This window comes from Euleptes europaea, chromosome 5 (assembly GCF_029931775.1).
Source record: "Euleptes europaea isolate rEulEur1 chromosome 5, rEulEur1.hap1, whole genome shotgun sequence".
Taxonomy (NCBI): Eukaryota; Metazoa; Chordata; class Lepidosauria; order Squamata; family Sphaerodactylidae; genus Euleptes; species Euleptes europaea.
In genome coordinates this window covers 31,000,378-31,014,986 of record NC_079316.1, presented here as the reverse complement: position 1 = coordinate 31,014,986, position 14,609 = coordinate 31,000,378, and the positions used below count along the sequence as shown (strand labels likewise).

The 14,609-nt window shown below is 42.8% G+C and overlaps 1 protein-coding gene across 1 annotated transcript in view; it reads right to left on the bottom strand.

The window, feature by feature from the left end:
* Nucleotides 1–2,575: 2,575 nt before the first annotated feature.
* The window catches only part of WWTR1 (WW domain containing transcription regulator 1), a 104,218-nt gene continuing 92,184 nt past the window's right edge, over nucleotides 2,576–14,609 (bottom strand). The window contains exons 4-6 of the mRNA XM_056849780.1: nucleotides 6,538–6,671; nucleotides 5,389–5,501; nucleotides 2,576–3,166 (exon numbers count right to left, since the gene is read on the bottom strand). Coding sequence (XP_056705758.1) covers nucleotides 2,982–3,166; nucleotides 5,389–5,501; nucleotides 6,538–6,671 — 432 coding nt within the window. The 3' untranslated portion in view covers nucleotides 2,576–2,981. The remainder of the gene's footprint in view (nucleotides 3,167–5,388; nucleotides 5,502–6,537; nucleotides 6,672–14,609) is intronic.

The following is a 14,609-nucleotide window of genomic DNA, read 5'->3' as shown; positions in this document are numbered from 1 at the left end:
TTTATGGAGGAGGTAGCCCTGCTAGAACAAAGGCATGACTTTGCATAGTGATGTCTTGATCGCTGAAATGAACGAGAATGGACATACTCTAGAAATCCCTTCTCTGTAGGATGGCTCAGTGGTTCAAGGCAAGACTTTGCTGCCCATTTCCCTGTCTTAGGGATAGCGTAGTCTGGCCCACGATCTCTTGTATGGCTCTTCACCCCCACTATCTTCTCTAAGCCCACTTTCCTCTTACATGGAAGCACTTCAGATTTACACTGAATGAAAAGATGATGTCTGAACAGGCAGTGGAACTAAGGGTAAGTTTCACAGCGTCTCTCATAGGTATGCGTTTTTGTCAAGGTCTGCCAGCTTTGGATGTACCAACTTACTTTTGAAACCTTTTCCCCTCCTCTTCTGGGCAATAAGGGCTACAGTCCTAAGGACGCTTTCCTGGGAGTAAGCCACACTGAATGACATGGGTCTTACTTCTGAGCAGACACGCTCAGGATTGCTCCTAAAATGTTGGAACTGGCTTTTCAAATATTGGTTTTGATCTCCCCCTGAACTAAGTCCGCCCTTCTCCATTAAAGCTTGCTATTGATTCACTCCATTAGTAAGCTCAGCCTACTCCTTTGCAAATGCCACTAACTTACTCATAAATCCCTAAATCTAACACTCCAAGCACTGTTGTATGATTTTATACAGTGAGGATCATGGAGCAGTTTCTGCATAATGTATAGGAGCACAACACCCTTGACTGAACACGAGGTTTAGATCTGGCCCTAAAATCTTGTTTTCTGAACATTTACAGCAACCTTCCCCCTCCTCAACAATAAACCTTCAACTATTTGCATAACTAAAGGAATAAACATCTTTAGACTGCCTGTTCTTGTTGTTTTTAAAAATTTAAGGCTAATAATTGTAAATAATGGGAAATGCAGTAAAATTGTTCGGGTTTGCACTGTCCCTTGTTTCTTCAGGAAGTCAAGTTTTCTGCTCAATAATTAACCTGATATACAAAGGGCGGGGGAGACCTTTGGAACAAAAAAAGAACAATGCCCATTGACTGAAAATGTTCTATGCAGATGCAATAACCTGCTTTAAAAAAAGAAAAAGAAAACAATACCTATATGACCCATAACTATATGCGTTTCGACTCTGCTCCATCAATATTGAACTTCATCTCTTTCGATTTTTGATTGCCCACATGTAAAAAGTCAAAAAGAAACCTGGTGCTGTCAGCTCAGTACAGCTGCCTTCAAGCCATAAGGTGTAGTATTCACAGGTATATCATTGACCAGTGGTGGTTTTCTGTATTGGCATTTCCCCTGATCTGTCTTTTACAGACACTCCAGCATTACTATCAATACTTTTGCCACAGCCATTCACCTTCCAAGGCTACATTCCAGCCACTCCAACCTCCCATCCGCTTCACCTGCCTTTTTCATCAACAAAAGGAGGTGGGGAAAACAGCCTCCTCTGTCCAGTATATAGTAATGATCATGCCTTACTATTTAACCCAATGCACAGCCAAGTATTACATCTCTCGCTTGTCTTGCATAACATATATTGAAGGCCTGCGTTTACTGTAATGCATTCCGTTAAGAGATGCATGTCTTAATATAAAAAAGCTTAAATTCATAAAACTATAAATATGATCCATTCGAAATACATAAGAATCTCAGGACGTCATTTGCATTCCAGTGGTACTAGGGATATGATGTCCTTGATGCATTCTCAGTCCCAAATATGTTATTAAAAAAAAAAAACTCATTAGATGAATATGATAGGTATGGATAGACCTACAACAAATATAGTGCCTTGTGTCCCATATGTCAAAAGTAACAAGCAACTGGCTAAGATCCTTTAGCATCTCTGCCAGGTTGATCAGCTTATCACTGATAGGTTGGCTTATTACAATGAAGCTTCTCTTTCTAGCGTTTTAGGTTTCAGCAACAAAATACACAATTTCCTTTTTTTTTAAAAACGGCTAAATAAGGCTTTGCAAAATGAAACGTTACTGCAATTAGAAATGTCAAAGGTGCGTGGTGACCTGTTCAAATACAATTTTGCTGACTAGCTTCGTTTCCGTTTGACACAACTAAAAGTTGCAATAAAGTTGTTTTTAAAATAGTGTTGGTATGTTCCATTGTAGTGTATATTAAAAGATACATCTAAAGTGTACTTTAAAAAAAATGGACTGTTTGTAATCACATTTGAAGTTTTAGATATATGTATATATATTTTTAAAAATGGCAATGGTTAGTACTCAATCTGGCCTATTTTACAATAGGGTAGTAGTGTAAAAAAGAATGACTAAAACATTTCACCAGATTGGGAATATTTACTACCTAAATGCCATAAACAGCTATACTGAACAAATGCAAAATAGTATTGTTTGTGCCTCTGCATGTATTAAAGATGATCTAGAGCATGGTGGCTGATCTGAATTTTAAAAAAATAAAATAATCCATATTCCATGCAGCACAAGTATACTGAAAGATACAGTGATTTTTTAAAGCTCAAGTTATGTAGATTTAAAAAAAACACACACATTTGGTACTATTGTCATAAAAATTATATTACGTATAAAGTTTTTGGAACCAAGCTGCCTTCTGCAGCCAAAAGCTTCTTGTAGTCAACTCTTTTGGTTCATTAAAATCTGGCTGTGTAACCAATGATTGTAAGTTCTGACACAGGCAAGAAAATCTCCCTTGTCTTCAGAACATTTCTACGTAACTAAAAACGAAAGGTTATAGATGCATATACATAGTTCTACTCCTTAAAAATAGATATATACGTATATATTTGCATATATTTCATACTTAAGTTATTGCCAATGAAACCTAGACAAAGGTTCATTGACATAAAAGGGTCTCTTGGAAGTCAATAAGGCATCATTGGCTAGCTGAGGGACTTGAGGCTGCTCTGCATTTATTTCTAGAGGGAAAAGGAAATCTCGGATTTCAACAACTGAACCAAGCACTGAGCATCAATTACAGCCAAGTGAGAAAGGGCTCGTTTTTGTTGAGGACCGATTCCACATCGTTGAGGATAGGGATCAGATCTTCAGACTCCAATGTCCCAAGATCAACATTTGTTCCTGGAAGACAGTCAAGGAAGTCAGGGAAACGGGTTGGTTGTGGGTTGATATTCATGGGGGTCTGTGCTACATTATCGCCTGCAAAAAAAGAAAAAAGAAAAAGAGAGAGAATTAGTGAGGCACAATCTTCAATACAAACCTCAATGCAATCTGTAGGAACAAGGTAGACCAGAAGATATTAAACTTTAAGATTCAATTGGGCCCAACAGTCCGAGAGTGAGAGATGCCAGGGCAGTGTGCAAACTGAGGAGGTCTCACCCTAGTTGGTGCCTGGCTGGAAGACAGTATGCTGTAGCAGAAGAGTTGTTTCCTTGTGTTGCTATGGATGCAAAGTGTGGGTGAATCCTGAAACCATCTGGACAAGGCCAATTATGTGTATCTTTCCCACATAATTAGTCTCATCCATTTGGATGCAGGTATTCACACACATACCGCCACAGCGCCAAAACAGAAGCGGTTCCCATGTGGCTGTATGTATCCATTATATAAAATGGGGCCTTGGTTTTCAAAACAAGGGCAGCATAAGTAAAGGTCCCCTGTGCAAGTACCAGGTCATTCCTGACCCATGGGGTGACGTCGCATCCCAACATTTACTAGGCAGACTTTGTTTGTGGGGTGGTTTGCCAGTGCCTTCCCCAGTCATCTTCCCTTTACCCCAGCAAGCCGGGTACTCATTTTACCAACCTCGGAAGGATGGGCGGCTGAGTCAACCTTGAGCCGGCTACCTGAAGCCAACTTCCATTAGGATCGAACTCAGGTCGTGAGCAGAGCTTGGACTGCAGTACTGCAGCTTACCACTCTGCACCACGGGGCTCCTAAGGGTAGCATATAAAAGTATAAATTCATAAGTGACCCCCAATGCAAAATTTGCACGCTTAGCACTTTCTCAACAGTATTTCTCAGCAGGAGCTAAAACATGCCAACAGAATCTAAGGAAATTTTCAACATAGCAGGCTACAAAGCCACTGTTGGGATAGGCGGCAGAAAATTCATGCATGCACAGACAGAGGCATTTAGCCCTACATATAAAATCATCCTAAACCCAAATTGCCCCCGTTGTAACACTGAATAACCTTAACCTCACTGCTAACCCCAAATATTAAATAACCCTGCTAATGGGAAATAATTGTAACCCTAACCTCAAACATAAATCAACATGACTAATGGTAAAATCCTAAAAACACTTTCTTGGAAGTAGATCCCACTGAATTAAATGGGAGTTACTTTCAAGTAGGCCTGCTCAGGATTGTTCCCTGAACCGTCCTCTGTACACAAACATTTCCTCTACTGAACTAGATGTCAAGGAAAAGCATTCTAGAAATGTTTTCACTCTACCCTGTGTGCTTCCTACGAATGGAAGAACAGTCTAAACTGGTGTCGCCTGATGAAGATGTATCTCCTCAGTGAGAACAAGGCCTTGTGACAGGCTGTGAAACTGAGACGGGCTGTCCAACTTAGATATGGTGGATAAAGAAAGACCATCACAGTGCCCAGAGTTCTATGTACAATGGAATGCCTACAGGTGGGGCCCTTCTTCAACAGCATGAGCAACTCTGTGCATGCATCAGTTCCTCCACAGATGTGAATGGGGGGGGGTCTTTGCAGGCAGGAGAGCTCCAATGCAACAGAACTCCTGCAAGTAACACTACCAGCACAGGATATTTATTTTTAAGAAATAGACAAATTTTAAAATTGTCCAACCTGAATCCCACTCTTGCAATCCAGTCAAACTATTCTTCTGTCTTTGACTGCAAAGCTGTCAGCTATGGGCAAGAAACAGAAGACCTCCCAGGTGAAAACCAGAGATAGACTGCAGTATTTTTAAATGAGTGTTCAGGAACTAAACCTGAAGATTTCATCATTCTTTCTTTCTTTCTTTTGAGGAATGCACCACACCTGACAAAGCCCACCCTGAGCAGTGTTGCGTACACTCAACAAATGCTGCATTTCAGTTTATATGCCCTGAAACCTGTTTCCGAAACTGTTGTTGAGCATGGAATCTGGCTATCTCATATAATGACCATCTGGGGAAGAGCGCTTCTCTGGTCATACGTAAAAGAACCTGCTCCTCACCACTGAGTCACAATGCCAGCGCCCACTTAAGCTGGTTTGAAGGGAAGGGCTTCTTGGAAAGTTTGAGCCCCCAGCAGCATGGCCTCATTGATCCCATATGGAAACATGGGCAATGGAATTTGTGGTTCAGGCAAGCATCACATTACATTGGCTGTCAAGTGGGTCGCCGTTATTTTCTTTCATTAATTTATTTTCTTTTCAAAACAAGATGTGCTTTTATATCCTACCTGTGTCCATCTCATCTACATTGCTGAGGAAGTCTTCAGGTGTAGTTGGTATGCTGTAGCATCCTAAGCCTAGGCCACTGTCTGTGCTCTGCTCCCTGGAATGGTATGGCCCACTATGAATTGAGACATGAAGAAACCTCAGTCAAGATCGTACTTCTGAAACATATGCCCCCCCACCGAATGTTCATTACTGAGAGAAAGACAGCAGGCCATGTGGGCTAGACTCCAGCTCTCTAATTTAGGGATGAGTATACCCGGCGTGTTCCTCGGATCCCCTGTGCCAGCATGAAATGGAGCACAGCATTTGCAACCGGGAATTTTTAGATGTCACACTGAGTCACCGTGATTACCAGCAGGTGACGGCTCAAAGACTAGATGGGATGGGACTAGGCATGACTTTCCAGTGGTCAGGGGTGAGGTTTCAGTGCCCCACACAGCTTCCTGGCATCTTGTGGCTCCTATTCGCTGTCCCCGTACCCTACTTGCCTACACCCACAACATTCATGCTCCTCCCTCCCTACTGTGCCATCCCACTCTTTGCTGAGAATCCCACATGCTTCAGGAGCCTGACTCTTGGAAGAAAGCTTATAGAGAGTAAGCAGACATAGGCAGGCTAATTTGCATGAGTTAAGCAAACATGCCTTCCTAGTCTCTGGCTTTGTGTGTGTACATCACTGCCATAACTAAGAGACAATGATTTCCTGCGGCAGTATCACACTTCCAGAGACACTAAACTATTCCAAGGTCATATAGCCAAGTTGATCAATTCGAGCAAAATTCACAGGGACAGTAATTAAGACCAACTAAGAGTTACAGGATAGTATGTAAGTGTTCCAGTGACACAGAAGTGTTCCTCCGACTAGGCGTCACTCGGGCCTCGACTCTGTGGTCAAATTATGAAGATCTTTGGGCAGTTCTCTACACACATCTAAAAGATGCAAGGAAGGAACTGTTAGAGCAAGAACAGGCTGGAGAAAGGTTTGGTTCTTACGGGAGCTCTGCTGTTTTCCATCACCACCATTAGCAGTATACAAAATAAAAGGCCCTCTGCTTTAAAAAGCAGTAACGGTCTTTCAGGTAGGAGAATGTCAAAACAGCCTCTCTGAGATAATATATAAAAAAACGAGGATGAGCAAACGGTGTACTTGCCTATTCAGGAAAGGATCCGATCCATTATTTGTAATAGATCTCATATCTTGGGTCATGTTAGGTGGGCTCACAGCAGTCTGAACAGGGGCCATGTTCTCAGACTCCATGGGAAGTTGTCTGTACAAATCAGCTTCCTAAAGTTGAAAACAAAAAAAAGGAACACATGCTGTCACTTCTGGCCAAGTCCCACAGATGTTCTAACTCTCCTGATTTCTTGGAATTTGTCCCTCACAAACCAGTGCCACAGTATCACTTTCGGGAGGCAACTGTGGGTAAATAAAGTTGTAAACAGCCAAACTGGCCCATGCAAACTCCAAAAGCAAGGTCCGTGTGATACCTTTTATTATTGGGACCAACCAAATCAATACAAAAAAAGCTCAAAAACTTACACAATGTTATGTCACGATGGGTTAGCCATGTTAGTCTGTCTGTAGCGGTAGAAAAGAGCAAGAGTCTAGTATCACCTTAAAGATCTGAAGAAGTGAGCTGTAACTCTGCCAGAAATTTTGTTAGTTTTTAAGGTGCTACTAGATTCTTGCTCTTTTCTACGGCTACAATGTTTTGTGTCAGTTTGGTTGGTCCAAATACAAGGTATTAACATAGATTGTGTGTGGGTGACTTTGTTAAAAGGCCGACACCGTTTCTTACTTCCTGGAGCTACTCTGATCCATAATTGTGTACGTGAAAGCAGAATCCAACAGTGGCAACATGAGGTTGGATGCTGTTCTGGGTAAATTAGTGGAAAGCATTATTAAAGATAGAATTGTCAAGCATATAGAAGGGAAAGGTCTGCTGGGCAAAACCCAACATGGCTTCTGTAAGGGTAGGTCCTGTCTCACTAACCTATTAGAGTTTTTTGAAAGCGTCAGTAAGCATGTGGACAGGAATGAGCCTGTGGATATTGTGTATTTGGATTTCCAAAAAGCTTTTGACAAAGCCCCCCACCAAAGACTGCTAAGCAAACTTCATAGTCATGGGATAAGAGGACAAGTCCTCTTATGGATTGAGAGCTGGCTGAAAAATAGGAAGCAGAGAGTAGGAATCAATGGTAAGTTCTCACAATGGCAGGATGCGAGCAGTGGGGTGCCTCAGGGATCTGTGTTGGGACTGGTGCTTTTCAACCTGTTCATCAATGACCTGGAGTTAGGGTTAAACAGTGAAGTAGCCAAGTTTGCAGATGACACCAAATTATTTAGGGTGGTTAAAATAAAATCAGACTGTGAAGAGCTCCAGAAGGATCTCTGCATACTGGAAGAATGGGCATTAAAATGGCAAATAAGATTCAATGTGAGTAAGTGTAAAGTGATGCATATTGGGGCAAAAAATCCCAACTTCACATATACACTGATGGGATCTGTGCTGGCAGCGACAGACCAAGAAAGGGATCTTGGGGTGGTAGTGGATAACTCAATGAAGATGTCAACCCAGTGTGCGGCTGCTGTAAAAAAGGCAAATTCCATGCTGGCCATACTTAGACGAGGAATAGAGAATAAAACTGCTGATATCATACTGCCCTTGTACAAATCTATGGTGAGACCACACTTGGAATACTGTGTACAGTTCTGGTCACCACACCTAAAAAAGGATATTACAGAGCTTGAGAAAGTGCAGAAAAGAGCAACCAAAATGATTAGGGGACTAGAGCAACTATCCTATGGGGAGCAGTTAAGACGCTTAGGGCTGTTTAGCTTGGAAAGAAGGCGGCTGAGGGGAGACATGGTAGAGGTCTATAAAATTATGCATGGTTTGGAGAGAGTGGACAGGGAGAAAATTTTCTCCCTCTCCCATAATACTAGAACATGGGGTCATCTGCTAAAGCTGGAGGGTGAGAGATTCAAAACAGATAAAAGGAAGTATTTTTTCACACTATGTTTTTGTAGCTGAACGGTGACACCTAGTGGAGCATAGGAGCAGTGCAAAGGGTGGCAGGGAACCAAGGAACTTTCTTAATAGTAAGCACAGGGAGCACATATGGCCCTGTCAATCATCCAGCCACGGCCGACTGCGTTTTGGTCCAGCCATAGGCCGTGACAAAGTAGTAAACATTCATAACACATTGCAGTTCAAAATGCACAGCCCTCCATCTAGCTTGCTCACTTGGGGAGTAAACCTCTGGGAATTTCTGGTTTTGGGGCAGCTCCCATTCACATCAAGACCACAGTTCTTAAAGCAGCCCCAGCACCTCTTGCTCTGGGGCGCTGATGAAGGATTAAGCTGGCTCCTCACTCTGGCCCTCAGATGGTCAGGGCTGAATTGTCAGGCTGAGTCAAAAATTGCTGCAACAGGCATAAATATGGCTTGGTTCCCGTCAACATGCTTCCCTCATTTCCTTTCTTCTTATGGGTTTGAAACCAACTCTATGTAATGTACAAATTACGGGCACACAGAGGGAGTTTTGTTTGTTTACTTCCTCAAAACCAGGATTCAAATCAAACTCCAATTCACCTGGGTGCCTGAAATCGTAAATCACAGGGAACCAGAATCAGTTTCAAAACAGGAACCCCATATGAGCGACAAAGGAAGAAGAGGAAGAAGAAGAAGAGTTGGTTTTTATATGCCGACTTTCTCTACCACTTAAGGAAGAATCAAACTGGCTTACAATCACCTTCCCTTCCTGTCCCCACAACAGACACCCTGTGAGGTAGGTGGGGCTGAGAGAGCTCTAAGAGAGCTGTGACTAGCCTAAGGTCACCCAGCTGGCTTCATGGGTAGGAACCCAGTTCATCAGATTAGTGTCCACCGCTCATATGGAGGAGTGGCGGATCAAATCCGGTTCTCCAGAACAGACTCCACTGCTCCAAACCACTGCTCTTAACCACTACACCACACTGGAGGGGAACAAGGGGAGTAGGCAGGTACAAGAAACAAGCTGCATTTGTGTCCAGCGTGGCAAATTGTAGATTAGTCCAAGTGTATCCTTCATAAGCAGGAAGAGGGACACACTAATTTGTAGTGTTTTAAATAATTCCACATGGAACTGGGAGTGTTCTCACATTTAGCGTTAACTCTAACACAGGGTTTTCCAGAGCCCTGACGAAGTTGCCAAAGCCATGACAACCACTGGATTGGCATACTCTGGAAGTGAAGTCCCAGTACCTCTCAGGTGCCTTGGTTACAGATGCCAACATAAAAGAAGCACGTAGTAGCAGTAGAGGAGCTCAGAGAGTGGCTGGGGAGCCTAATGCTTGCTCTGGCTGCTGGAGAGAGGAACCAAGTAGCCCCCCATCGCCTCCCCTTCTACATCATGCTGCTAGGAAGTAAAAGGAAGGGAGGAATAGCTCCAAGGCCACCAACACAGCAGCCCTGATGGCACAGAGGTATGACAGAACAACCTCTGGTCATAGACCAGGATCAAGACAGATCTCAACGTTTGAGCTGAGGTAAGCAAACACTCTTCTGAGTGCAGGCCTTGGATGCTCCAAAGGTTTTCTTGTTCAGGGCCCAGGCCGTGTCCTCTGAGACCCTCTAAAACCTGAGTGGCAATACCAAAGACATTCAAGTTACATTGCGCCTGACTTCAAGCTGCCCTGACCTTTTTACCTTTCTGCATAGATATATCCATAGGAAGCTAATAAAGGCACTGTGTTTCATATATAGTGCTTCCTTTTTCTTGGAACAACTTTGCTGGGTTGAAGAGCAGGGGATTTCTCCAACATTATTCACTGATGCATAGGAATTGTCAGAGTCCAAATTAATGTTTAAAGCCAAGAAGCAATAACTCTGTTTTTATTCAGAAACTATTACCCTACGTTTTTAATTTAAAACTTATTTTAACCTGCCTTTCTAGAAGTTTACTCTGGCCGGTTCACAACGTTAAATTCAATCCAGCTTCCATATTTATATGTCCATATTACATGAAATACAATTCATTTGGATAATCTTTTTTTAGACTGTCCCCGTTGGCTCTCATGGCCCTTTCTTACATGCCCAGGGTAATGGGAAGGGGCTGTGGCTCAGTGGTAGAGCCTCTGCTTGGCATGCAGAAGGACCTGGGTTCAATCCCCGGCATCTCCAGTTAAAGAGACCAGGCAAGTAGGTGATGTGAAAGACCTCTGCCTGAGACCCTGGAGAGCAGCTGCTGGTCTGAGTAGACTATACTGACTTTGATGGACCAAAAGTCTGATTCAGTGTAAAGCAGCTTCATGTGTTCATGCCGATCGCCACTTTGGGGTCAGGAAGCAATTTTCCTCCAGGCCAGCTTGGCCAAGGATTCTGGAGGGGGGTTTTTTTGGTCATCTTCTGGGCATGGAGTAGGGGTCACTGGGTGTGTGTGTGGGGGAGGAGGTGTTGTGAATATCCTGCATTGTGCAGGGGTTGGACTAGATGACCCTCATGGTCCCTTCCAACTCTATGATTCTTTGTTCTGGATCTTTTCATTCTACCAATGTCTGAAAGCCACCACAGCTGAACACTGAGGCTAGAAACTAGTTACCAGCCTCTCCTTCTTTGCCATCACAGGACAAGCGGATACCCAGCTGTACAGCTGTATCCCTCAGGCTTTGTGGTCGCTGAAAGAAACTGGAGGAGAAAGGAATGGTCCTCCAATGCCAAACAGATGACAGCTTTGGAAGCACACAGTATAAGCTGCGACCTCAGAGTGTGGCAGGTCATTTGGCAAATGGAGCGCCTCCTGCTGGCCAGTCATGACTCATGCAGTGACATTCATATATATAAAAAAATAACCTTGGCAGTCCTTATGATCTGTTCTCTTTGGTACTGCCACGAACGAAATGCCTTCCGAAAAACGAAGGGGCGAGGAGCCAGTGGAAACAAAAGGGAAGATCAAGGCAGCTGGGAAAGAGCAACAGCATTAAAATGCCTGGCACTGCCACTAAAAATGCCTCCCCACCCCTCTAGTGGTTTCTGTCAAAGCTGCCAAAAATTGTAAAGGCTTCAAAGGGGTGCAGCGTGCCGAATTATTCACCGTGTCTCTGTACGCGCACCGACTCTTGACGTAACCTTCTTTTAAACTACATGACAAATTATTCTAAAAATCTCCCATCATGTTTCCTGGAAGCCTTCCGGGTAAAAATTGCCGCACATCCACAGCTGCTAATTTGTCTCCACAGAATGTAAGGAGGGTCTTGTTTCATGCTTCTTCTCACTAGACTTCCGTTCCATCCGTCCTTTGATTCAGGGCAGCAATTGAACATTCAAACGCCCACCTTTCATTACAAACAAACAAACCAAAAAGTTTCTAGTGCTCAAGGGTCTGGAAGAGACGACGGTGCTAACAGAACTGAAACCAAAAAAAGTACAATAGACCTAAATTCATTCTGATTCTAAACTTTCAGTAATGTCCACAGATTGACTGAAGTTCAAATTTTCAGAATGAAACATTCAGGATAATGACTAATATACCACATCTCTCACGCAATTCACTGATCTACTTGATAGCAGATAACGCAGTATCTGCTTCTCAGAAAGTGTCATTAGCTGTTTTATCCAGTGAGTGATATGTATTTAATGTAATATTATTTTGTGAACATGCTAAAACAATGTGGGCTAGGGAGTTTACTGGGCACTTGCGTTCTTCTGAAATAATTTTACTGTATCTCCCTTGTGTCTTGGTTGAGTTTAAGGCATTACACCTCACCAATAAGAAAGCTCATCTACCGTATATTTATGGATTTCTAACCAGCAGAAATAGTCTGGCAAGGAAAAAGTTCTGTTAAAGGGTATCTGGAAGAAGAGAGTTTGCATTTACAGTTTGCATCCTTAAACACTAAGGACCAATCCTCATTTAAGATCTTATTTTGTAATTGTTTACAGCTTGCCAATGGTTGCTAAATCTAGGGAAAGGAAAAAAAGGCTAATATGTTAAATGAAAGATGTGCATTTGTTTTAGCTGGTATCTCCCATTTCAAGAAGGATTAATGCAACTGAGAATATGTGACTGCAGTGTAATATACAAAGTTACTCATGGCCTGGGGCTGGACATATTTTTAATTTTGGCCTGCGGTGGTAATTATGTTCCCTACTAGTTATTCCAAAAACATGAAGTAGGTTGTTCTAGGAAGGCACAGGTACTTGCCATGGGAGGCATCAATATATTTAATTCTGAACATGGCTCAAGAATGTGGATCAAAGAATTTGCAGAATGCAATCATGTACAGATAGGGTTACAGATATTTCTGTAAGCCTAGAGAAACCCCTAAAAGAATTCCTAAAAATTAGGAAAAATCCTAAAAATTAATAAAAACAGTTGGGGGTTCAACACCCCTTTCCAGAGATCTCCAGCTGAGATCTCATGAAATTTCTGCATAGTAACTAAGGGAGTAAAGCCCAGGCCTACACAACTCCAATGTAACCACAGCTTAAGGGAAAGCAACAAAGAAAAAGAAATAACATGACTGAGCATTTTTAGACATTCTCATATTCCATGAAATTAATCAGTATCCTAAACACAGATTTGGAATTAAGTCCTACTTAAATATCAGTTAGCTTCCTTTATAATTCCACATGGTGTTTTATATCAGACCAAACATAAACTTGGAGATGCTTCAGTCAATAGATTGAGGAAGATATTTGCAGATGCAGGAGTTGACCACATATGTGACATGTGGCTAGACAACTATGAGATGCCCAAATTCTCTGGGTGCCACTGTCATCAAGCCTCCAGTTGATTAGTCTATTTCTCCCTGTATTTTGAAAACAGGAGGAAAATAGCTTCCTTATACTGAGGTACTTGAGCGTGAATTTGGGCCAAATTGAACAGGGAGCCACTTTCATAAGAACAACTGGATGAATGTACGAAACAGGTTTTTCCCGCAAGTCCCACAGAGGCACAAATGTCTTTTTATCCCAGCATTCTTCTGGCATGAAGTTTTGCCTCCTTGTTGACCTTGGTCAGTTGCCTGCATCTTATTTTGGGGGCAGGGGAGAGCAGCCCTTCTCTTTTCCTTCTTTCTATCCCTTGGAAGACCATCTCCATCTACTCAGCCCTCATGGTCCCAAATATGGAACTGTACTGTAGGCAAAACAATGATACTGATATGTTCCACTGCTCTTGTGAACGGAGGTGGGAAGCCAGGAGGATTTTGATGGAGACTGAAAAAGCTGCTGTGGCCATCCCTGAATTCAGAGCATGTCTGAATACCAGTTCTGCGGGGTGGGGGGGCAGTAGTGGGGGGGATTCTTGCCTTCATTCTGCCCTCTTGTGGACTTCCCAGAAACATCTGGTTGGCCTCTACAAAAAACAGGATGGTGGATTCAATGGACTGATGAAGCAGATCTTTTCCAACTACTCTTAAGTGCGTTAATGCATATCCTCCATTAGGTCTGGTTTCACTCATTGTTTGTCCTCATCCCTCTCAGTTTCTCTCTTTCCTCTGCTGAAATCTAAGCATACATTCCTTGACTAAAGACTATTTTTTGTGATTGTGTTACTCTGCAAAGTATCTTGTAGATGGCGCTCTGCAAATATAATAACAACAACAAAAAGTAAGAGTAAAGAGAATAGATCCTGCTTTTGGACAGGAGTTAAACTAGATGTCTTTCATTCCTTACAGCTCTGCGATCAGAGCTTACTTCTGTGAATTACCCACTCACATGCAATGCTGCTCCTGGAAATGCAAGCATGGGCCAGTGAGACATCAGAGGTACCTACACTGCTGAGGTCTAGGAGTTAAACCTGCTGAGGTCTAGGATCTTCGTAAAAGCAATTTTACAATGACCTCAAACAGAGAGGATGCTATAGAATAGATCATCTGTGCAACCAGACAACCCTGGTGGGACATTCCATGAGGCCGGTGGGCTGTTTTGCTCAGTATGTCACGTTCTGCAGGCTTGGACTAGCTAGAATTACCCAGACCACATTGCAAAAGCAAGTACTTCAGTTTAGCAAACACACTTTAACAGTCGTGAGGAGCCATGAGTACCCTAACCCCTGCCTTTTAAGTATTCCCCTTCCCAGAGAGCCTTCGTCCAGCATAGCTATGGCTGCACAGAGAATAGGAAACGGAGCTAGGAAGAATCCTGGGGTACCCCCACCTAACTGCACTAGCATGTATTAGACACTTACGTTCTTAAAATATGTGTAAACCGTTTAGAAATTGGGCCCGGGGAGACCT